This window comes from Teleopsis dalmanni, chromosome 2 (genome assembly GCF_002237135.1).
Source record: "Teleopsis dalmanni isolate 2A chromosome 2, ASM223713v2, whole genome shotgun sequence".
NCBI classification, from domain to species: domain Eukaryota; kingdom Metazoa; phylum Arthropoda; class Insecta; order Diptera; family Diopsidae; genus Teleopsis; species Teleopsis dalmanni.
This window is the reverse complement of record NC_051847.1, coordinates 230394463-230419485: the sequence shown is the minus strand read 5'-3', so window position 1 is coordinate 230419485 and position 25023 is coordinate 230394463. Positions and strand designations below refer to the sequence as shown.

At 31.6% G+C, this 25023-nt stretch overlaps 1 protein-coding gene across 1 annotated transcript in view; it reads left to right on the top strand.

Annotated features, from left to right (window-relative positions):
* LOC119675983 (disintegrin and metalloproteinase domain-containing protein 12) overlaps positions 1-24533 on the top strand; it is a 71408-nt gene extending 46875 nt beyond the window's left edge. Inside the window, exons 2-10 of the mRNA XM_038087204.1 lie at positions 12410-12546; positions 16226-16414; positions 16606-16751; positions 18507-18660; positions 18738-18911; positions 18988-19186; positions 19266-20426; positions 20486-20618; positions 21973-24533. Of these exons, the coding sequence (XP_037943132.1) occupies positions 12410-12546; positions 16226-16414; positions 16606-16751; positions 18507-18660; positions 18738-18911; positions 18988-19186; positions 19266-20426; positions 20486-20618; positions 21973-23920 (4241 nt within the window). The 3' untranslated portion in view covers positions 23921-24533. The remainder of the gene's footprint in view (positions 1-12409; positions 12547-16225; positions 16415-16605; positions 16752-18506; positions 18661-18737; positions 18912-18987; positions 19187-19265; positions 20427-20485; positions 20619-21972) is intronic.
* Positions 24534-25023: the final 490 nt, after the last annotated feature.

The window sequence follows — 25023 nt, the reverse complement described above, 5'->3', positions numbered from 1 at the left end:
ATCCAACTGGGATACATCGCCATGAACTGAATTTATGTTAAAAAATGTGAAATAGGGAATTGTAGTTTAATTTTGCCAATTTATCCTTTTCTTTATTGGATGTTAAAATAATTGTTTTAAATATTGTTAATTCAAATTAGATTAATAAAGACGTTCCTCTTCAGTTTCGATACTATTCGAAATCATATCTTCGATTCAATTAAATTTTTTTAATAACGTCAGTAATGTAAAGTAAAGTAAATGTAGCAACGCACCTGGTTTGACTATCAGGTTCTGGAAACTGAATAAACTTATTTCATTTATGAATAATTCAATAATCGTTTAGTTCCTCGACTGACAAGTCAGACGTCGTCTTCTTTCGTCTGCCATATAAGCGATTCTGGCACATGTTATCGCTCAATTCGAATGCATTGACTGGAAACATTGATAATAATTTCGATTCGTGGGCGTGTTCCTTGGCTCGCAGTTCAGACTGTTTTTATGGTATAGGCATGCAGAGGGTATGACCGAATTATTTGGTGGAATTAGTGTTGCAATTAAATGAGAATATGCAATTTCCACTTTTGTTATTGATGTTTCTTAAATTTAAATAAACCTAAGAAGTGATAAAGAACATTTTAATCATGTTCTTTTAATTTTAATCATTTTATATACAAGTATAAAATTTGCAATATTGGGTGCAGTCGAAAATTCTATACTGGCACCTTAGTTGTGAGTGTTGTGAGTTAAAGTTAAGCATACGTATTTTTATTAAGTACTTGCATTGATTAAACTTTACAAATTATATTATTTTCAAATGACAAACATATCTAGAAATATTTAGAAAATTCGTTCAAGTCAAGAGTAACCTAAAAAGTGCTGTCAATTTAGAAATCAGGCACTCATTTGTCAGCAAATCAGCAGATTTTGGGACAAATAGCTCTATACGTTTTTAAACAGTGGATACCGACAAACCAACAATTCTGCCCGATTGAGGTGTTCATTTAAAATAATGTAACATAATTTATTTAAAAGATAAAAACTGTCGACTAACAGCATTTCACTGTGAAGAGATATATCTGTTTGCCAAAGCTTTCACTGTATATGTTATATATACGCGTTTGCTAAATTATCTAAAATTAGATATCAGGTTTTTGATATCAAACTTAATTGCTGAAAATGAGTTTTTAAATCGCACACTTTAAAGATGTACATATTTTCAGATATATTTTAATTGCATATTTACTTTCATCATCTGTTATTTGGTTTAATTTACCTCACTATCGAAAAATTCAATAACTTTCTATGCATATATCATTAAATTTGAAATTGCATGCGAACTTCTACAAACCTATTTTGGTGTGATTTGTATCGAGATTCACTAGAAAAATATCTTTAATTTCCGAATCAAAAAACAAAACGCCAATTTTAAACTTTTACTGTTGTTACAATAAGTAAATAATAACGCCTTGCAAATTAAAATGGCAAGATAAAGTCGTAAATGCAAATTTGCAGAAAGCAATCTGCATTTGAGCACAACGTTCCACCCAAATTTTGAAATATGTGAACGCAGCCGGCATATGTTAAAGACTATTTTTGCAGATGCCATTGGCGAATTGAAAATAAATTGCTCTTAACTAAGCTTTAAGTGGATAAGTATAAAACTTTGCTACAGTTTTAGGTGTGAAAAGCAGCTGAAATATAAAATTCACAACATTTCCTGCAAATGTTCTCATTACTAAGTCAATCATTTTTTGTGAGGGGTAGTCACTCAAATAGTTAAGTTGCAAATCAATAAGTAGCAAATAAAATTATAATTTTGAATAATTCATTTGCCGACAGTTTAAAATTTCGCATTGTCCACTTCAATGAATTTTGTACATTGGAACATGTGTACATTTCTATACTACAGAAGACAGCATTGTTGTTGCTGCAAACTTGTTTTTATCTTTAATAGTTTTTGCATTTGCATTGTTGCTTCTTGTTCTTTTGCTGTGCATAATTCGTAGTGAAGAAAATAAAAATTCAGTGCCAAAAAGAAGTGCAGAAACAAGAAATGTAAATGAAAATTTCAAAAATAATGTTAATAAATTTATAAAATTACGTTTAAATTTTGTTTGTTTTTGAATATTATGAGACGATTTTATTAGGCTACGTATTTGTTGGCTAACTCTTAAGCAACCCTATGAGATGCGTGCTGTCAGTACCCAATATAAAACTTAATTTTTGTGCTTTCAGAAGTCTTGCATTTGTAATAAAACAACTTAATTAAAATTTTAAAATTCTGTGCTCAATCAATGAAAAATTTTTACAATTCAATTTTAATTTCCAACGAGCATGAACATAATTTTTACGCCGAGTTGCTGCCGTCTTCGTGATTTAAAAATTCTTCTCAACCGTTTTCAGTTCCAGAAAATCGAATTGCTTTCCCATGCAAGCATGACACATTATAAACATTAGAAAATAACTAACAACAATAAAAATAAATGAAAACTTCACCAAACAAAATTGAAAGAAAATCGAAATGTGGATTGTTGCATGTTGCATTCTAATTGCAACGCCACATTTGTAGCGATCCGATATGCTTTGTCTTGCATTGCACGAGTTTTGGTGTATTGAACTTTGGCTACGATTCAAAGAACAAAAATCTTCTTAATAGGTTTTCGGTACGGTTTATTCATTGCTCTTTCCAACAATGTTTACTACTTTTGTCTAATCATTCTTCAATACGCAGACCAAGTTATCGAATTGGATTAAATGAACCAAAGTCTACATCTTTAAGGGCGTGCTTAGAAAATACTTAATTTCATTGAGGCGACACTTTTTTTGTAGTTCAATAGAACTAATATACTAAAAAGAGTGCTTGGAATTAGTATACGTTTAATTAGTTTTATTGAACTCTTATTGTGCTAATAAGATTCTATCCACCTTAATGCTTTTTAACATAGCTTTTTAACATACTTCAGGAATTTAATAATATTAATGATATTATTGGTTTATAGCTTCTTTCAAAAGTCTTAAATTAAAATGAGATAAGCGCATCATAATCATTTTCTATGAGTACATCAAAAATTAAAAATTTGTACATTACGCAATGAACAAGAATAAGAATTACGCTCCAGAAATTAAAGAATTTAGAAAAAGATACAGAAAAATTTAAAATAATAATGTTATTAGATGCAAGAAAGAAACATCAAATTTCCGTAGAAAAGTTGTAAATAAACATTTTTAATTTAATAAAAATGACACTCACAGTTAATGAAAATTGTGTGTTCTTAATCTCAAAGATATTTAACAAATTACAATTAGAATTTATACATTAATGCATCATTATGCAGATTATCTTACTTTTGTATTATAACATATTTAGCTAAAATATAAGTATCATGAAATTGTCACATAACGTCAAAAAAACCAAGTTTTGAAAAGCACGTATCACACGTATCACAGAAAAGCACCAAGTTTTTTTGTAACAGTATGTTTGGAAACCCTAAGCTGTAGTATACTTAATAAACTATAACCTGTTTTGTACTTACTGGAGTACCAACGGTAACGAGTTCCAACAACTGGATCATGCAGGAGTTGCCAAGATGAAGAGCAGGTAGAATATATCAACCACTTCCTGTGTCTCTATCCAGAGCTACCGACAAGGCAACTTCAATGTCTTGGGGATCGCTTGTTCACTGGCGTGGAAGAGATAACGAAAGCAAACTAATCGAATCTCCTCAACTTTATCCGGATGGTTTAACAAAGATAACAAAGGTTAGCAACTCACCTCTCCCGGCAAAATTTTTGAGGGCATGACAATGGGCAATATATGCCTCCAAGTGGCAGTGATGACAACTGTCACCACTTCCACCTAACCTAACCTAATAAATTATAATGAATATTTTATATTCTTATATATATGTGGTAGAAGGTAATTATGATTTTACTCTTAGAAACTGTTGGTGCATCAATAAATTAATAACGTTTAAAATTATTTATTTATATTTTTTGTAGAAATAGTGTGTATATAAAAATTATTCTATATAAAGTGCTTTGTAACGTGCTTATTTAACCCGTTTGTAGATCTTAAATATTATCTCAAAATAATTATAATGTGAGTATAATGTTTCGAGTTAAAAGTAGGTAAAAGTTCAAATTATAAAAAAACACACTTTTGAGATAATAATATTCAAAAAATTTATTAAGAAAATAAACGGATTCGCAATAAGCAGTAATAGAAATAAGTTAAAAATGTATATAATAATCCGGTCGTCATTAATAGTTTTGGTATGCAATTCCAGGTGCATTAAAGGTACAATATCTAGCTATTAGTCAAAATAATAACATGGAAGGTCTAGTCATCAGTCACATTTTTACATATTTTCGTTATGAATTTAGCAAAGTTATCTATGGGTGTACACTTAAGAACGAAGAACATATTCGTACATTTTTTGAAGAAGTGTTAAGAAAATTATTAAGGGATTTTGGAATTTCGTATTAATATACCGATTAAAAAGCGTATTTTAAACTGCGAATTGCCAATAATTTTCTTTGGTTTTATTTATTATGACAACCTCAGACTACAATCACACATTTTATAATATAACTTATTCCAAATTATTTTATTGTGTGTAATTCCTTATTATGTTTTCCTATAAAAACTTCCTTAATCAATTTTTATTGTCAAATTAACATTTTAGTTGAAAGAAATTTACGAGCGCGAATTTGACAAGTGAGTGAAACAATCAGAATCGATAGAAATACCATAAAAAGCTAAGTAAACAAATCAAACACGTAAACAGAGTTTATTGTTCTCCTTCTTGTTTCATAAATCCTAAAAAAATACCAAAAACAATATTAAAAATGGATTGGAAATTTTGTATAAATAAATAGACGGCAGCAAATCATCAACCTAATTAAGTTCTTCAGAAAGTGGCACGGATCAGCAATTAACGAGTTTATATTCTCTGCTTTGAATTGTAGGATTATGCTATAAAAAAATCCAATATAAAACGTATTTATTTGTTTATTAAGATGACGTATGTAGCCGTATTGACAATAATGTAAGCAAGTGTTTAGCTCGGGCGCGAAATAAATTTCAATTTCAGTTCCAGAAATCGCTCAGCGTAGTACTCACATTGGCATATAAAAAAATTATTATTATTTTCATATATTCTGTCAGTGAAGCTTTAATTAGTGGCTGAGTCGAGTTTGAATAGATTTTTTTACAAATAAAATATGGTCTGCATATTCTCATTACTGCGATGCTATCATAGAAACGGGCATCACATGTTTGCCATGGTATTTGGAGACGAAGAGTTTTGTTTTGCTGCGGATAGAGTGTCATTGCGCATTTTATATATCAATTAAAAATGTGTCGCTGAAGTGACAAAAACAGCTGAACTTCACATTGAAATCATGAAATGGTAATGCAATACTTTTGCCTTTAAACATTGCTTTAATTGCTGCTCTTCCATTGAAACTACCAATGTACTTCGCTGCAGAGGTTGTGCGCATGCGAACCATTAGAAGTTGCCTTCTTTTGTAATTCTTGCAACGGCACAATTCCTCATGTGAAACTTTTTGCTTAAAAAGTTATAAGTAAATATGTTGCCATAAAATTTTCTTCAATTTGCACCCGAAAACTTGAAACAATTAAAATAATAAAATCATTCGAAAATAGTTGAAATTCATAACTTTTAGCTCTGATATTAGTTTGGAATTTAGTTCGGTATTTATAGTTATTAATTGTTTGAATTTTAAACTTGGCATGACAACTTTAAAGTTTTTAAATTAAGGAATTTGTCTTTCTCTTCTCTTCCGAATAACCAAACCTCGCTCGGATCATATTGCTTAATGAGTGCAACAAATCAAATTGTAACTTATTTACGAACACAATTTAAATGCCATTAAAAATGCATTTCAAAAGCTCATTAAATTAAGAATAAAAGAACAAAAAGTGCATAAAGTTAATGGACTTGAGTTGCTTACTTTCAATACTTTTTCGGTTCCTTAATGCAACTCTAGCCATAAAAATTCGTACGAACTACAAAAGTCGACAAACCAACAAAACTTCAGACAAAATTCGGAATGTAAAATATCAATAAAAATAATTCAAAGTGGCATAAAATTGAAAACGGTGAAATAAAGCAGAAACTTTTTAAAGTTTTCAACTTCATCCATTCATCCACACAATAAAAGCAATAGCGCATAAAATTATGTTGAAGCATTCTAAAAATGTATTCATTTTAATGGGTCCAAAAATTAAATCAAAAAAGTGTGGCACACAAACTTCCGCCTTAAAACATTTCCTTAACCGCCGAAAAAGTCAAAATATTTGAAAGCTGCGCGATAAATGCGTCCAATGGGCCGAGTGGGTGTTGCAGGCATTTCTATTTATACAATTACCGGCATAAGTAAGCGACTATCTGGTAATATGTGTGCTCTCACAGCATCAAGGTGAATAGCATTTTCGCAATTAACGGCTGAGTGGCTATAACCTGGCTATTGTCAAGCTACAAGGGCTCTATTAGGCATTATATTGCTGTATAAATAGCTGAAGTGCTTCATTGTGTTTACTGCAGTGTTTTGTGGTACAATTGTATATAGATTTCTGATTGCTATAATAACATATATATATATATAGGAGAATTTTAAATATTTGTTAAAATTACAAACACATCTCCTAAAATCAGATGGAAGTGGAGAATTTCACGTCATTTACGGATCTGTGTCCATTTTCAATATAAAACAGATTTTATATTTGATTTCCTTGCTGTTATTAATTAAAAATAAATTTTTAAACAGTTTCAGACCAAGTTAGTTCAACAAGTTTTTAAAAATTATAAAAACATTTTAATATAACAATTAATAAAATAATAGGTAACCTTATTAATTATGCATTGTAGAGTTGGTAGATTCCTTTTCCTATCTCGACAACGTTATGACTACAGATGATGACGATAAAGAACAAATTTAAACTAACCTGTTTATAGCTACATATATCAATCTTTGTGAAACTCAGAAATATCTGGAGGATTTATTTTTTGTTACTTACAACAAAGGTATATAACATATTGTTACGTAATCGCCTTTATGCGTGTATATTCGAATCACAGGATTTTGTAAAAATAAAACAAACTTCTTAATTAGCGAAACTATACTTTATTATAGTATTGTACTATTGTAGTATTAAAAAGAACTAATAATTACTAGGAACAAATTTTGGAAAACACAGCTTCACTCAAACAAATTCCCACTAACTTTTTTTTAAAATATCAATTGACATAATGATTAAATAATATTTAAACATTCCATTGTTAACCTGATCAAATTCGTAACAATATATTTAAATCCAATGTGTGATCTAATCCTTTTTACGGGTTGTGAAACTTGGTTGATAAAATTAATGAACTTGGCACCTCATGAAATTGCACAAGATTCAGATGTTTTCTCGACACTTCTATGATCCGATAATAATAGTTAAAAAGAATAAGGTTCCCACAGCATCAAATCCCTCTAATCATAGTAGATCTTTTGTACTTAAAATTTAACTTTATTTAACAAAAACAATTCAGCTTTTCGAAATAAGACCACAATGTATTTTGTTGATGAGCGATAGTCACAAAGTAGAAGACTCATTTCCTTCCAAGCATAGACGATGTCTTGCAAAGACATACGCAAATATTATTTTAATAAAATTTTTCTTAATATATATATTAATTGAAATATTAAGCAAACTTGCTTATGTGACAGAAATAATAAGAATCGCATATTAACTACGAATATCTACACCACATAAAAAGTCAAAATAATATGAAAAAAATATCTTCTTAAATATATTAACATATGATTAGTACACTATTGAAATACACAATATTAATATATAATCTATATTCGATCTTATATCAATTACTATTTAATTTGTTGTCATATTTTTACTTTTGTTGCTTCTCACAATCTACAATACTTAAACGTTTATGTGAGAAAGCAAAGGAAGTTTTTAACACAACAAACTGGCATCATATTTTAGGACATATGTATAAGTTAAACTAATTTACAGCAGACGAAATTATTTCCATAAAAACACAATAAAATTACATTGAAGACGGCCTCCCGCGCATTACGTATTTCAGAGATACAGAGGAAGTTCTTATGTAGCGTCACAGCAACTGCGAATAAAACTTAAACAAAGTAACTGCTTTTATTATGAAAGTTTCCTACAAAAAACTGTTGACTCTGCTGTAACCAAACAAGAACTTTGGAAACGTTTGCCTTCGGGCATCCTTGACATTTAACAACACATCTTAAATTATATGCTGGCTGACTGATGACAACAGTTCATGAAAACATCAGCAGTTATTTATCTACTCAAGCCAAGTTCTTGTCTTTACTTTAGTTTCATGAACCATGCAGACATAACTTAAGCAAGCAACCATCTATCAACACTTTATATAGTTGTGTGGTTCATCAGCTCATCAGCTTATCAGTTCATCATCTCATCACTACCACTAATGCTGCTGATAATTAAACTAAATAGAACTAATGTAACCACTTGAGTATTTAGTAATATCAGCAACATTTGTAAATACTCGCTGCGATGCAACCACATAAGTACATGTGCATGGAGTGCAAACAGTTCTGCTCAAGAAGAGAAAACTTCAGACAAGGACATGGTTTCATTGGCTCAGCCGTATCTTGTATCTGAATTGTTTGCTTGTATATATTCATATCATAGTTATTTTCGCTACTATAAATATTTACACTATAAAAGTAACGAATTCCTCCGTACTAAGCATGTAAACATAAGCAACAGCAATGACACAATTCAATTTTTTATATATAGTATATAGTATATGTTCGTTCTTATCACCAGTAGTTTTCTTGCTTCAACAGTTCATTATTATTGATTATTTCTGATTAATACAATGCACGGATAAGGAACTCCTGAGTATCTTTCAAGATTTTTAAGAAATTTTATGAAAATCCATAAACTAGCACATATGTTGTATCTTTCTAGTTTCGCCTTCAAGGATATTCTTTTTAATAATACACATCACATTGCACTCTAAAATCACACTACATTTTTAGTCTGCAATATCAGTTGATTTCTTTAATTAAAAATAACATATTATTGGTAAATAATATTAATGAAATAAAAACAATGAATAAAGTTAACATATATTTCAAAAAATATTTTTCAACAAGTTTTTAGTAATTTAGACTCACAGTCTTAGTCTAGAAAGCTAAGGAGTAAAATATTCAATAAAAATAAAATGAATAGTGACTACATGTGTACATTAGAGACATATGTATATGTATAAGAAAGGGACAGGAATGTTTCCTGAACTAATAAAATTTTTTATTTAAAGTGTGCTTATCTATTGGGTTTTATTAAGAAAAGATTGCGCATCTTAAACCATTACATATTTTAGATTGACTTAAAAGTTAAGTATTTTTTGATATATAGCACAAATTCTACCTGTTTTGTATAACAGTTAGTTACAAAAGAAAACATAGTGCTAGAATATGCTTATTATATCTATTGGTACAGACTTTTCATTGGTTCCAATAAAAAATAATTAAATTATAACTTATAGTTTTCGAATGCGAACTATGACTGAATTACTATGACTGAATCCTTACGTTTCATAAATCTTGTGGAATGCAATACTAAAGTATTGTTTTGTGTAAATTGTAGAGTAGTGCCAACAGTCAACACAGCTGGTCTTTTTGAGAATCCATATCATAAGTATTGCAATTCTATTTGTTTGTATTTATTTTGACATAAGTTGCGTTCATGTTGCATAGATTAAAACTGGAGCAATGCATAACAAATACTCGTACTCTTTTCGAATGCAGATACAAAATACCATTTGCATGATCTGAATTGTATCTACAGTTTGAGTTTTTCACAGTTTTCTTGTTTAAATTTGATTTTGTTTTTATTACAAATGCTTCCACTGCTGACGTTAATGTTGAAACTTCTTACTGATATTCTTGAGTAAATATTTTGGTAAGACACAGTGATGTAAGGATATCGCCTACAATAATAATGCGGCGCTATAGTGTTTCGATTCATAATGAGTAACATTATCCAGTGCTTCTTAACGCTGACATATGGCACAAAATAACAGAAAAAACGATGCTGTGGTTGATGAAAAATCTATTTCTCTACTTTTCAACATAAATCATTATTTATGATAATGAGAACACATTGGAAACTTTTAGAAATAAATAAAAAAAAATAGCAACAACTGAGGTTATTTAGTTACAAATTAAAGTGTTGAAGTGTTTGTTTTTGTAGGTACTTCTTTATGGGGTATATCTTATGCTTTAAAAAAATGAAGTAATTATTTAAACTCATAAAAAAATTTATTGCTTTTGAAATGATGTTGAAAGCGTTAATCTTTCATAGCCTTGCGGCTTGAATAAGGTGACTCATTTGCTTCAAGACCGTGGATAAATTGGTACATAAAGGAAAATGCTTGCACCAATTTGTGAACAGTTTTTTCTTTCTGAATTTCTTCAGTTAAATCTTTGAATCTTTGCTTGCGTTTTAAATTCCCGGTTTGCATTTAGCATCAATTAACAAGCCATAAAATTGAATCCAAAGTACTGAGCAAGAAGCTAAAATACACATAAAACGTTTTTGCTTTGTGTATGACAGAAGTGACTCTTTACCAAATTGACTTGGAGTATTTCTGTGAATTTGCTTGACACAAGTATGTCTAAATGAGTCCCATGTGCCTACTTTTCATGCTTAATTCGTCGCAAATTTAAGCTAAAAATACGCGCGTGCGTCCGTCTTCCTGCTTTAGAATGTATTTGTCTGTAGAGTAAATTGTCACGCTGCTTTCGATCATAATTTTTCCCAGAAGCAGTTATGTGTCGTTGCTGATGTCGAAGAAACTAAAAGTGCCGTAAACATGTGCCACAACGTTCCACATTTTATGGCTTAAATTAGGCGCATTTATCGCACATGAAAATCTGGAACTGTTAAATGCGTCTACTACGCTGCAGTTTCTGGCCGATGTTGTCTGAACACTTGATTCTGGGTCCGTAGGTATTCTCGTTCTTCATCCGCATACAAGTGAGGGCGACAAATTAATTAGTTGTGCTGTTGTTTTGCTTGAAGGGCGTTTTCCTGATGTACGCGTATTTTAATAAATAAAGAAGGATTTTGGTGGCACCCAATTATACATTGGGTACCAGTAGACAAATCATAATGGAAAAATATTTGCAGTTCTTACCTTCAGGCCTTGTGTCTTGTGTCTTGTGCCTAGACTATGAGAGAATCATTTCCTAAAATATTAAATTATTAATTAAAAATTAAAATTTTGAACAAATAGTGACAATGTTGAGTTCAGCCTTAAAAACACCCTCCCGTCACCCTCCCGTTGTATATTATTTTTGTTTCCATTGTGGGCTTCTTAGTCAGTCAAATATTTTTTAAATAAATAATTTTAGGAATATTATTTTTAAATTTACATCGTTAAGGCTATGACTTTTCCCGAGAAAATGACTAAGCAAATGTTGAGGAGCCTTTTTCGGCATCTTAATATTCGACCTGTAAAAAATAAAAAACGTGTTTATACATGAAACTGTCTACGGACAATGTCTGCGGAAAATATCTGAGAATAGCTGAAAATAGCATTAAGAATTATTTTTCCGAAGCTTATTTTTACGAGTAGACGGATTTTGTCTTGCGTTTGTCATTTTGACACTTAACATGTCATTTGGCCAATTTATTTATTATTTATTGTCAGTAGAAGTTACAGTCTGGGTCTGCCAGTGTGCCTTTGTGTTTCAACAATTTTAATATTTCATTATCGCGTCTGAAACCAATTTGTATCTTAAAGTTCGTTTGTTGAGGGTTTTTGCCTTCTCTGTTGACATTCTAAGTATTCACACTTTGACAATATTTGGGGCAAATCATTTTCGGATTACACATTTTTCTCTGGGTTCAACTTGTATGGGCTATCAGATTACAAAAGTGTTGAAATACTTTGTTTAACATTGTCTTACTAAATCTTATAAATTGTTTCAGCATTGTTTTGTTGTTTATTATGGATTATGGATTTATATGTTATTAAGTACAATAATTTGTAATCCATGCACAACGCATTCCGCACCTAATTTTTCTTCACATATCAAGATATTTGATTATAAATCGTTTGATGCAACATTAACTTTTCAGTGTTTTAAATGTACATACATCATTTATTTTTATATGTTTTTATAGTCAAGATTTCAGTTCCAAGTGAAACAATTTCTTTCATTTACATATCTTTTCTCTTATAATTGGCTAGTTATGTTTGTCATCTCTTCTTTTTTTAAACTTTCTGAATTCTAAATTTTTTTTATTTTCTTAATAATTAATTATTGTCTTTATATTAAAGTTAAATTTAAAATAAATAATAAATCTTCATTTCTCTTACAGCTTCACATGCATCTTTTACACATGGTGGAAGCAACATTTTTCCTGCCCTTAATGAGTTTTCTTCTCACACTGTGATACGTCCACAAATTCATCACGGCATACACAAAAGAGCCTTACGTAGCACATTGGAAGCAGAGGTAGTTATTGTTAAATAATTATGACTAATTATGGTGATAATATATTGTGTGGAAAAACAAAACTAACGCAATTATAAATCTATAATTAAATTATATATAAAAAATTTGAGCCATTGTGATTGAATAAAGAAGCAGACTTGTTTATTCAGCTTTTTTTTAATAAAACTGATGATTAACTGATGATCTCTTTTTGTATTTTTGTTGTTGTAACCATCAGGAATCCTCCAACAACTCTATAAGCCTAGTAAATAGAGAGTATTTCCGAACATTCGTGTTAGTACCCAATGACGATATACTAATACGGTTGAATGGAATGAAAAACGAACCACTCATTTCTTTGCGTACATGGCTTTTGTTTCTATAATATATCTAATCTAGGTTAGTTCAGAGTGGTTTTTGCTGATCTAAAAACTTGTGTGTTATTCTGAGTATTAAGAACTATAGTGTATCAAAGTGAAGATACGAAAGTACTAGTCCTTTTGTAAGGACTAGTACCAATTGTGGAGGACGAATACTCTGTGGTGATCATCGGTGGCCAGCGTCGAAAATGAAAACATAGAAATTAATGATTGAAACTGGTTGAGTGGACTTCAATAGTTAATATGTAACTTTAATATATAATATTTATCTTGGTTTTACTGAATAATAAGTGTATGGACAGTCGAACTTGGGATATGACAAAAAACTTCTTAGATTGACTAAGACTAAGAAAAGTTGATTTAGTCTGAACTATTGGTATATGAAATTATAAAGTTTGTAAAACCTCGTTATTACAATAACATTGTGAAACATATCATCAATTTATTCGTTGCATACGTGTACTTTCTTTGCAAACGATTTAGTTTTGTGTTTTTGATGCTTTACCTCAGAGCTTTCGTATATAATTACTTATTTTTTGTATCTTACTCAGTTTAAAGTTAACAAGTATATTTTGAATTAATATTGCATTAAAAAAAAATTTAGATATCCCTGTTGTTCATTACTTTTGTCATTCAATTTTATTCAAATGAAGATGTTTTTCAAATAATAAAGTACTGACATTAGAAAATTGAACTAAAAAACAAAAGTTGGCATTTGAAAAGAATCTAATTTGTCAGACTTAGTACAAATGTATTTACGGCCTCAGAATATAGTTGATTTATCTCAACATCGAAAACTAAAACAGTTTTTCTCTGTACATTTTTTATGTTGTAAGTTGATTCCTAATTGGAGTCTAGTGTTAAGTGGCGTTACTATACCTAAGTGCTTCATACAGCAAGAGTTAGATTTCACACAAGCACATGTTGCACTTAAAACATCCACGGCTTGTCCATAAATTTTTGGTTGACATAATTCGAGTGTCAAATATACAAAATGTGCTGTTTTTTCAATCCAAATGCTTAAGAATATTCGTTTGAAAATTACAAACGAAATGTAGTATGCGATGACCTCATAAACAGGCTTTCCAGGCCTATGATAGTTTTCGACGGAAATCTGATTGAATAAGCAAAAATTTATAATTGCATTAGAGTTAAAGTTAATGAAGTTATTACATATATCATAATACGAGTAAAAATATATAAAATGCATATTCGGTTTTAAATAACAGATCTCTTTACTGAAGTTATAACTAAATTTTGATTGCCACGAATCTCTTGTCGATAAAGTATGTCATGCTTAATTCATTTGGTTGGTTAGTTGGTTGGTTGCAGTGACAGGCCATTAAATAACTTTCATGTACCTCAATTATCGATTTTTCGCCGTTTTTCTGCCTCATTCCTCGCAAGAACCCTAGTATAGAAGAGAAGAGACTAAATCCATTGCACCAAATTTAGGTAACTTAATAGATCTTTCAACTTCACCGTTGAGCAGTCTGGTACACTATCAAAAAAATATTTTGCTAAGAACCTATATCCTTATCCCAAAAACCTTCACTTAAGAAGTTCTTCTTTAAAAATTATTATTTTCTCACCATACATCTCACCATTACTAAGTTATCTCAATGCAAGTTAGTCATACAATGCTTTTAGCTTGATAGCTTGCTAGGAAAAGAGGTCATTCTTGTAGACTTATTTTGAATTGTTTTTTAGTCGGGAAAGGACTTTATATTTTGAAAACAATGAAGTCTTGAAAAACATTATAGCGATATAATTCGCTAAAAATGTAACTCTTGTGAAAATTTCTAAGCCATGGGCAAAGCTATTTTAATTATTCATTTATTTTTGATTTCTCTTCAATGATTGATTTTTAAGGTATTTATATTTGAATAAATAAAATCTAGCGAACTGAATGATTGTTATATAGATCAGTTGTATGTTCCAATTCAGTTAAATATAATGATAAAGTAGTTAATTGATACGATACGAAATTTAACGTTTAAGTTTGAAATTTAAATAGCATTTGAGCTGATACAAGCTTTGAGTGCAGGTCGCCAGCGTAAATATCTAAACTCCATATTAAGTTTAAAGTAGTTCGAGCATTTTAAGTGTTCGCTCAAATTGTTCGAATGTTCAAATGCTAAGACATCACGTCGTATAACTCCAACTCTCCAACAAAATCAAACGGGAGTCAATAAGCCCGACTTGATTAACTAAGTAATACATATATAACTTAAAAAGGTTTTCAATATCGAAAGTAGAAATGAATTTTAAATAGAATCGGTGAGCTTTTTTTAATAAATAATAATAAAAAATAAGAATGTTTAATATGTCGACGTTTGCAATTAGTAGTTACCCTACTTTAGAAAACCGTTAAATCTCAAAGGTTAGTAAATTGTTTTTATAACTGTTTTGTCACCTGCGGAATTAACTCCACATCGTAACTTTCTCCACACTACACTTATAATTTTATTTGCTTCTGAAATTACCAACAAAATTTAATAAATTTTTTAATAAAATTATTTCATGTGCTGCTGGACAGATTTATTAATTAGCCAAAGCGAATGTTACTCGTAATTGTGACAGCATAGCTGACCATTTAACTTTGGCCATAACTCAACCTTTCAGCTTCTTTTTAGTTTATTGCGATGAACGTCAAAACTCAATTGAAATGAAGCATTCGTGGAATAAATGTGTCTGGTTAAACCTTGACTACATTATTTCATTACTTTCGCTTGTTTAAGATGGCAGTTATCCGCACCTCGAAGTAACGTGTCCACAGGAATTGCGATATCCGTCATCCTGCCAACTTAACTGAAACTTTGACGAAATTTATTACTTCTGATTTACGTACTATTTCCTCTTTTACGAATCTGATGTGCTAGGAATAACGAAAGTTTATAAATATATTCTCAAATTAACAACGCCTACAATTTGCATGTAAAGATTAAATTAGTCTGACAAAATTTTCGCCAACAAATAAATGACACAGACCCGGTCACAGATATACCGCAGATATGTCACAGATAGACGCAGGTGTGCTATTTGCATAGGTGGTACGGTCGGTTTAATTCGTTAAAGTTGAAGTTGTATTGGAGAGTTTGGAGTTGTAGTCAATTACTGCTGTGAAATAATGCCCAACCGGTTAATTACTTAACCTCAGTTATTTTTTGCAAAAATGGCAATGAGGAAATGACTTCATGTCAATATGAAAATTCTGATTTTTGTTTTGTATTAGGTTGATGCGATTGCCATATTATTTTATATTTTTCTAGTTAAATTTTAAAAACTAAATAAATTTATAAATTTTATTTTATATTTAGATTGGTCTACATGTGCCTCATATAACCCTTTCCTATTACCATGAAGGTCAGCGCGTTTATATTGACCTTAAGCGCAACGACGAACTACTGCCAGAAGAACATTTTCTACGCTACCAGAATTCGAAAACGCAAACAGGATATGTTGTAAAAAATTTCACAAAGACTGAAATGGAGCTGTGCCATTATCAGGTAAGACTGCACTGCACCTGTGACGCAGGATAGCTGCCACTTCCGTGGACAACTTTAGCTGAAAGTGAGCACTTGCCAGTAACTGTGAGCTTGATAAATGATAGACAGATATACTGGCATTGCATATATTTTATATTCGCTTGACACTTCTGTTAAGAGATTGTTTATTTCGATTTTCTTCACTTTTGCAGGGCACGATACGTGGCCAACCTGATTCAAATGTTGCCGTTTCCACTTGCAACGGCGGCATCAATGGTATCGTTTTCGATGGCATTGACACATATTTCATACACTCAGGCAGTGACGGACTCTTAGAGGAGCAGCATTTTTTATTAAAGTAAGTATGCTATTTGTACTCGTTTTTAATTAAAATACACATATGTTAATTATGTTATTCCTTTTCCATATTTGAAATTATTGCACCTGTGCCACTTGATGCCTAGTGGAACAGATGACAATTTCATATTTGAACTTGACATTGCAGTTCATTTGGAGTTTAACTTTCGTACTTAGAGTCTAGAAATGTGAGCTTCTTTGTCAGTTCTTTATCTTATCTTATCAATTGTCAATATTTGAAAACAGCAGAGCACATATTAACTGGCGTTTACATGATACTTTTTGAGTGGTTCTGTATTTAAAAAAAAATTTTTTTCCATTGAAAATTCTAATTCGGTTGATTTGCGCGTGATTTTAATAGCTCATCGGCTGCCATCGACCATTGTGGCCATTATTGATGGCTTATTTTATTAACTTATGGGCTTATACATTCAATATCCCGGTACACACTCCCGTACATAAAAATTAATGTACAAACTTTGTCTTTTAATGTTTTGACTACTAAACAAACAAAATTCATGATAAAAAACTATTTTCAAATTCAAAAATTTTAGGAGTAGTGAGAGCACCCTACAGTCAACATAAAAATATTACCGAAATTGAGATATTTTTTCAGATTATTATGTTATATTGTTATGTTTTAATTATATTTGTCAATCTCAAACTTATGGTAGGGTTAGGACGAGTCGTTGTGCGTTAAGAAACTATAACGAAATTTTGAATATTACCTTTATTAACATTTACCGCAATTGTGAGAAAGATAAAGAAAGTGTTTCGCATTTGTTTTCTTACTGTCCAACTGCACATGCGATGATCAACATAGGGTAAACAAGTTAATATATGATTTACTTAATGATCTTAGTCAACTGTAGGACCTTCCCCTTAGCAACTTATGTTTCGTTATGGGCTCGAAATTATTTCTACTCGAACACCAGGTTTAAGGGGATTACTGTGATAACCTAATCTATTGTAAATAATTTTTTAACATTATAACCCTATAATCCAAAGATATCAGTCCGTGATAAATGTATAGAGCTTATGAAATGACTTTATATTGGATTCAATGAAATAGTACTAGGAACGGACGAGTCTATATTCTGAACGTACTCTTCTTTTTAGCTTTTCAAGTGCCGCCCATCTTTCGCTCTCTAGTGATAAATCTTTGAAAATAAAGTTATCTTATAATTATTGATAATAAAAATATATGTATATGAAAAATAGGTATTATATGTGAAATATTGATAATATGAAAATATTGATAATTTAGTGACAAATTACTCGATTGCAAATTCAATTCAAAGTAGTTCAAAGTAATTCAAACTTATGTCGAAAACTGAATATGAATATTTCTGTGTACTGCACCTAAAATTTGATTTGTGGCCTGTGGTTGTCTTTTATGCTAAATCGCCTCTATAATTTCCACTTTCCACGCTTCATGCGTGCACTGTACAATGTACGCGTTGGGTTCAGCGGAGGAGTGTGTGTTTGTTTAATGTCAATATTTAGACATAGAATGTTTGCAAATTAATGCCCCATGGGAAGTATTTATACTTTTATAACCGATTTCCTGAAATGGTTTCAATTTCCTCAAAAATTTGGAAAATATTTGAATTAATTTCACAATGACGAGGGTAAGAGGGTACGAGGGTAGTAGCAAGTTTTTTTTCAGTAGTGTTTATTTGCCGAAATTGATTGTGATTGATTGGTAACAAATGACGTTTAATGAAAACTACTTCTTTTTGCTATTTCTTTTTAGACATTCGGATTTGTTTAACAAAAATGCCACTTGTGGCTATGGAAGTAACGCTGATAACCATGTTCATGTGTTCGAAACTGAGCACTTAAACGCCGGTAGTGGTGTTCAAGTACCAAACCGTATTGATGGTTCGGAATTTAATCGTATTTTAAGGGTAAGTTGGATTGAAAATAGAGCTATTTTTATCATACGAAAGAAACTATAATTTGCTTTATATTTCCTTTCAAATAGTATAAAAGGTCATACGATGATAACAACGTCATAAGGGGGCCTTATAACGCTAATAAGCACTCTTCCTACGTGGAGCTAGTGATCGTTGTGGACAATAAAGTTTATAAATTATTCGGAGAGAATATGAAAAAAGTACACCAACACTGCAAGGAGTTGGCCAATATTATAAACGCTGTATGTGTTTTCTTACTCTCCATCTTCGTTTAGAGTAATTATTTAATTAATTTATTTTTGAATGATAATTTTTCAGCTTTACGTGCCTTTAAATATTTTTGTTGCTTTGGTGGGTGTGGTTATCTGGAATGAGTCCAATGAAATAGAGTTTTCAAGTGACGGCGATGTAACATTAAGAAATTTTCTCAATTATCGCCGCACAAAACTGGTGCTAGATCATCCCAATGATAACGCACAATTATTAACCAAAGAGCAGTTCAATGGCGGTGTTGTAGGTATGTATACCATAAAACTATAGATGAGAGAAAAACCGAAAAAATTAAAATTAACATTATCATGTTTATTTTACTATAGGAAAAGCGCTTAAAGGTCCTATTTGTACACATGAATACTCTGGTGGTGTCTCTATGGAGCATAGTCAAATCGTTGCGGTTGTTGCTACTACAATGGCTCATGAAATGGGTCACAATTTTGGCATGGAGCATGATACATCGGATTGCAAATGTCAAGATGAAAAATGTATTATGTCAGCATCAAGTACATCTGTGGTACCTGTGCATTGGAGTAGCTGTAGTATTGATCAGCTAAATCTTGCCTTTTCGCGTGGCATGAATTATTGCCTTCGCAACAAGCCCACTAAGCTTTTCGATTCTCCGCAATGTGGTAACGGTTTCGTAGAACCCGGCGAACAGTGTGATTGTGGTTTGCCAACCTATTGCGAAAATACCTGCTGTGATCCTTATACCTGTATGTTACATACAAATGCTTCCTGTGCCACAGGTGAATGCTGTGACTTAAGTACGTGTCGTCCTAAAATAGCTGGAACAGGCTGTCGAAAGGCAGAGAACGATTGCGATTTGCCCGAATATTGTACAGGCGAATCTGAATATTGTCCTATAGATGTGTTTAGACGGGATACAGAAGAATGTGATAATGGTAAAGCATACTGTTTTCAAGGAAACTGTCGTTCACACACAAATCAATGCCGTATACTTTGGGGTCCAACAGGTGAAAATTCAGATTATTGTTACTTTAAAAATAAAGAAGGGAAACGATTTGGAAATTGTGGTTACAATCGTCTTAATAATACTTTTATACCGTGTGAACCAGAAAATGTTGATTGCGGTATGCTGCATTGTAGACATCTGAATGAACGCTTAGAGTTTGGCATGGAATCGGCGGCTGTATTATCTCATTCGTTTATTAACGAAGGTGGTAGTATAGTCCCATGCCGTACTGCCTTAGTTGATTTGGGTTTGCAAAGTACTGACCCAGGCCTAACACCGAATGGTGCTAAATGCGGAAATAATAAAATGTGTGTTGATCAAAAGTGCCTAACAGTTTCACAAGTGCTAGCAAATGGAATGGGCAAAAAGTGTGCAGATAATTGCAATGGCAATGGTGTATGCAACAGTCGTGGTAACTGTCACTGTGATATAGGATTTACTGGTGCTACATGTCTCTCACCTGGACCAGGTGGCTCTATTGATAGCGGTCCAGCGACAAATCCAAATAGTAAGTTTCTACAATATAATTTTGTATTTATAAAGATACTATGTTTTTGTTTCTTACAGGCCATGATGCTTTCCAGCGTTTTATGTATATTTTCTTCTTTGCTGTGATACCTTTTATGGCGATGTTTTGCTTTTTCATGTACTATTGCCGTAATCATCCATTTTTCGTTGATGGCAAGTTGGCGGAAAATATGTATGTACCTACACCAAAATCGGTTTGCTCTTTTAGCACTTCTAGTTCCTCTTCTTCTACTGCATCTTGTGTCTCAACCACTTCACCCACTAAACATAATTCGTCTTGCACAAAGGCTCTTAAGTGTACTCAGAACACTGCCACTAATATTAATGCAATAACTGCTAATACTTTACAAAACGCACGTTCCACTAATTTATCTATGTCGTCACTGAGCAATGTAGCTAGAATTCATAATAATATGTGTTTGTCTAAAAGTAAAAGTAATTTTGAAATTAATTTAAATACAAAAACAGCATCAAATGTACTAAACAAACCAATTTATTCCAACAATGAAACTATCAAGAAACAAGAAAATAAACTATCATCCACACTTTCCACATTACCTACATCCACAAATACTAGTAAACATAAGACTCACAACAAAAACAAAAATTCTAGCAACAATAACACACTTAAGCGTAAGCTAGAAATCACCGACGTACGCTTGCGTTCCACAACGAATCCTCATGCACTCACTGAAGGCACTGACTTCGTACTAAGTCAGGAGAATAGGTGTGTCTATCTGCTAGATAGAAAGCAGCAACATCAACAATAATAAACATTCAAATCACTTTTTATTTAAATTTTTTCATTCATAATTTATTTGAAATGCCTGAAGAAGTGTTGCTTTGCAAAAATCGATATGTAGTTCCCATAGGACACTTAGTAGTCCTAGAGATGCGTCCAAAAATGTTGTTTTAGTTGTTTCTGTTGTTATGCTTAGATTGAAATTTAGAGTTCATTTTTATTTTTCAAATTCAAATTTGATTTTTGTTTCTTCATTTAAATTAAATTTAATTACTTTCACTTTACCAAATTTTAAAATGAATGTATAGCAATTATATTTAGTTTTTAGCTCTAAGATTAATTGTAACTTGTATATTATAACATAATATTCTGTCTTTAAGTTAGAAATGAATATTTTTTGCATGAATTTATAACGGAAAATTTTAATTTTTTTTTAATGTAATCTTAAGTACATAAGTTCTTTAAAACTGTAATAAACTAGAATTAAGATTGTGTTACGCTATCGGTTTTGGTTTATTGTTTCTTAAGTTTAAGGCTTTAACGAATACTTCGTAGCAATGCATGTTAATTTTTAGAAACCCATGGTGTGATTTGGTGTCTTATTTTTTGATTGTGGAGTTTGTGTTCATTATTGGTATGTTAATAGTTAATTTCATTTAAAATAATATTTTAATATACAATTCTTAAAAACTATTCACTATTTTTAACAAAACAAAGATTATGACAAAATCAAATACCGCGTTTATAATTATGTTTATATTTGCTAATTATATTTTCTTTATAGTCTTAAAAGTGCTAGTAGCAACAAACAACCACCTCAGCGTAATCAGCACACTAGTGGTTCTCCGCCGCAGAGCAACACTGGCTTGCCAAAATCAACACCTAGCAGTACAGACGATATGAACTCGGCTTTACTTAAATCGCCTAGTGATTCCAATGATATAACTTTGAACAATGGAATGTTCGGCAAGTTTAAAGGCTTCACATTACGACCACTTAATGATACATCAACACCCGTGAATAATTTGAATGGATCAAATGTAGCTTATGTACAGCCTACAATACAAGATAACTCGACTGGGGTACCACAGCGTGCAGCACCTCCACCACCTGTCGTAAAAACGCACGATACACATAAACTGAATGGTACTTTAGGTCGTAAAGCACCACCACCGCCAAATGCTCCAAGTGCACCCGCTCTACCACCACCAAATCCCGGTTCAAATGCTCGTCCAATCATTTCAATGCCCGTTTTGGAAACAACAACGCTAGGATTACCAATTAAATCGATGCAAAATGGAGAAATATCGCCAATTAGAACAGCACCTACGCCGCCTACTACAAACACATTGAAAACTGCACCGCCGCCACCTGTTCCTTTACATGCAGATCCTAAATTAAACATAAAACGTGATGGCACGATACGTCGCATAGCTTCATTTCTTAAAAAAGAGGAAAAGCAACCATTAAAAGAAAAAACTTACATAGATCGTGAAAAGTTACGTAATTTAGAAATTTCAGCACCAATACCAGTAGCTCCGCATGGAGAGTCATCAAATTCTGATTCGGAGACCACACCAAAAGAAGAAGAAACAAAAAATCTTGTCAAGCGGACTCAATCTATGCGTTCTCCAACAAAGAAGACAAATGTTCAAACATTTGGTTCCATGCGTCATCCACCAGGTACAGCGCGCCCTAAGAGTGTGGTTTCAGCTGCAACAGCACGTCCAAAAAGTCCGCCTCCGAGGCCGCCACCACTTAAAAAAACACTGTCAACAACTTCATCAGGTTATCAAATCCCATTAGGTGTTAACAAGTTAAAAACTGAAAATACATATGACGATTGTGAATTTGTCGAATTACCTCTAAGTAGTGTTAGCGAAACCGGAAATTCACGCAACTCTACAGACAATATATATTCTGTTATCGATGAGATACCACCTGCAGCTCAAACATTAAAGCGCAGTGATTTGGTAAGTGTAAGCAGTGCTACAAGTGATATGGGACTATTGGGTGAAATAGTCAACGAAATCGAAAAACGCAATGGTGGTGATTCTATTTATTCAGCATCAACGCTTAAACCTAAAAATGAAATAAAAGATGAGCAGGAACACTGTAGAGCAGAAAACAGAAAATCTGGTTATACGAACATTTCACAAAATAGCACTACTGGTAATAAGAGTGAAGCTATAGAAGCCACAAAAACAAATGCAACACAGAATATGTCCACATATTTACGTCCTGCACCAATAAATACACCAGTAGCTCGCGTGGCACCAACACGCTCAGATCTTTCTCCAACAACAGCATTCTCCAGTTTTAAACCACCTGCAGCCTCTTCAATTTCAACAGCCTCTTCAAATCACATACCGGTTAACAATCCTCATCGCGTTCCATCCACAGCGGTAAGCAGAAACAAATCCTTTGGAAGAAGCACTACTGTACCTAACACAAATACACAAAAAACACTGCCTGGCAGTGGTGCCAGCGGTACGACACCACAGCCATCCGCTACCATACAAAAACCCAAACTTCTTTCAGCGAAACCGTCGTTCACAAATCAAAAGAAAACACCAGCAGCTGGAAGCAGTAATTCTACGAACACAGCTGGAAATAAACTATCGGCAACTACACCTCGAACAGGACCAACAGTTAAGTCGGGGAATATTGCGTCACTTACACAACGGTTCGAAAAAGGAGGCGGTAGTGGGACAGCCACTGCGCGAAAATAGTCTTAAGTTTTTAATTGTTTAAGTATTATTTTTAATTTATTATGCACTGATTTCACGAAAACTTTAGTTGTTAGGTTGTAAATGTGTAATTTTATTTAATTCTTTAATTTTAACTTAAGCGATTTTGAATTTTATTTGTAATTTTGAACCAAACAAAAACGACAAAAACGACAAAAACTTTATATATATAATAAACCGAAAGTGATATTCATTCCTTTTGTATTGGCGTCGAACGAATAATTTTGCAACATTTTGGAGTGCCTAAGCTCAAACCAGCAGTGATCAACGACGCAGTTTCCTATGACATGTTACTGGCCACTCCAAATATTTATCGTAAAAAAAACATGTGTTTAATTTAAGTTTAGTTATACGTTAAGAAAATCTGAATTGTATCTCAAAATGCAAAATTACTTTGTTTAAAAACTTTATTTAGCTTGGGTCAATTGATTTAATTGTTAATTTATTTAAATATAAAATTGGCAATTAATTATTTTTTAATTATTACAGTCAGTTAAGGCCTATATATTTGATGTGGAAAATAACAAATTGTATTTCAGTTAATTTTGTAAATATAAACCAAAGACAAATGCGGAGAAAATTAGATAACTAAAATAATATAAAATAGATATATAAATATATTTCAATTAAACTTAAATAATATTGTCTGATAGTAAATGTACAGTAAACCCTATTCAATAAAAATATATAAAAACAAATTAAAATGTGTAATATTTAAGAGTTACAAAAAAAATGTATTAAATAAATTTTGATTGAAGTTAAAGTTTTTAAATTATTAGAATGCAATTAAAACAATAATTAAGTAATAGAATGTATAGAAAAGTTATTTTGATATTCCTGAGATTGTAAGCAAACTATTTATTGTAACAGAAATATTTGTTAAAATTTTGCAGCATTCTCCTCTCTCCCGAGCGACTCGTTATTAAAAAATAGAAATATATTATTATATATTTAATATATAAAATTCTTTTTAATTATGAAACTAAAAATTCTTTTAAATTGAAATTAAGCGCTTTATAATACTTAAAGTTATATATGCAAATATACACATTAGTTTTTTTATTTCAAATCAGTTTATATTTTTG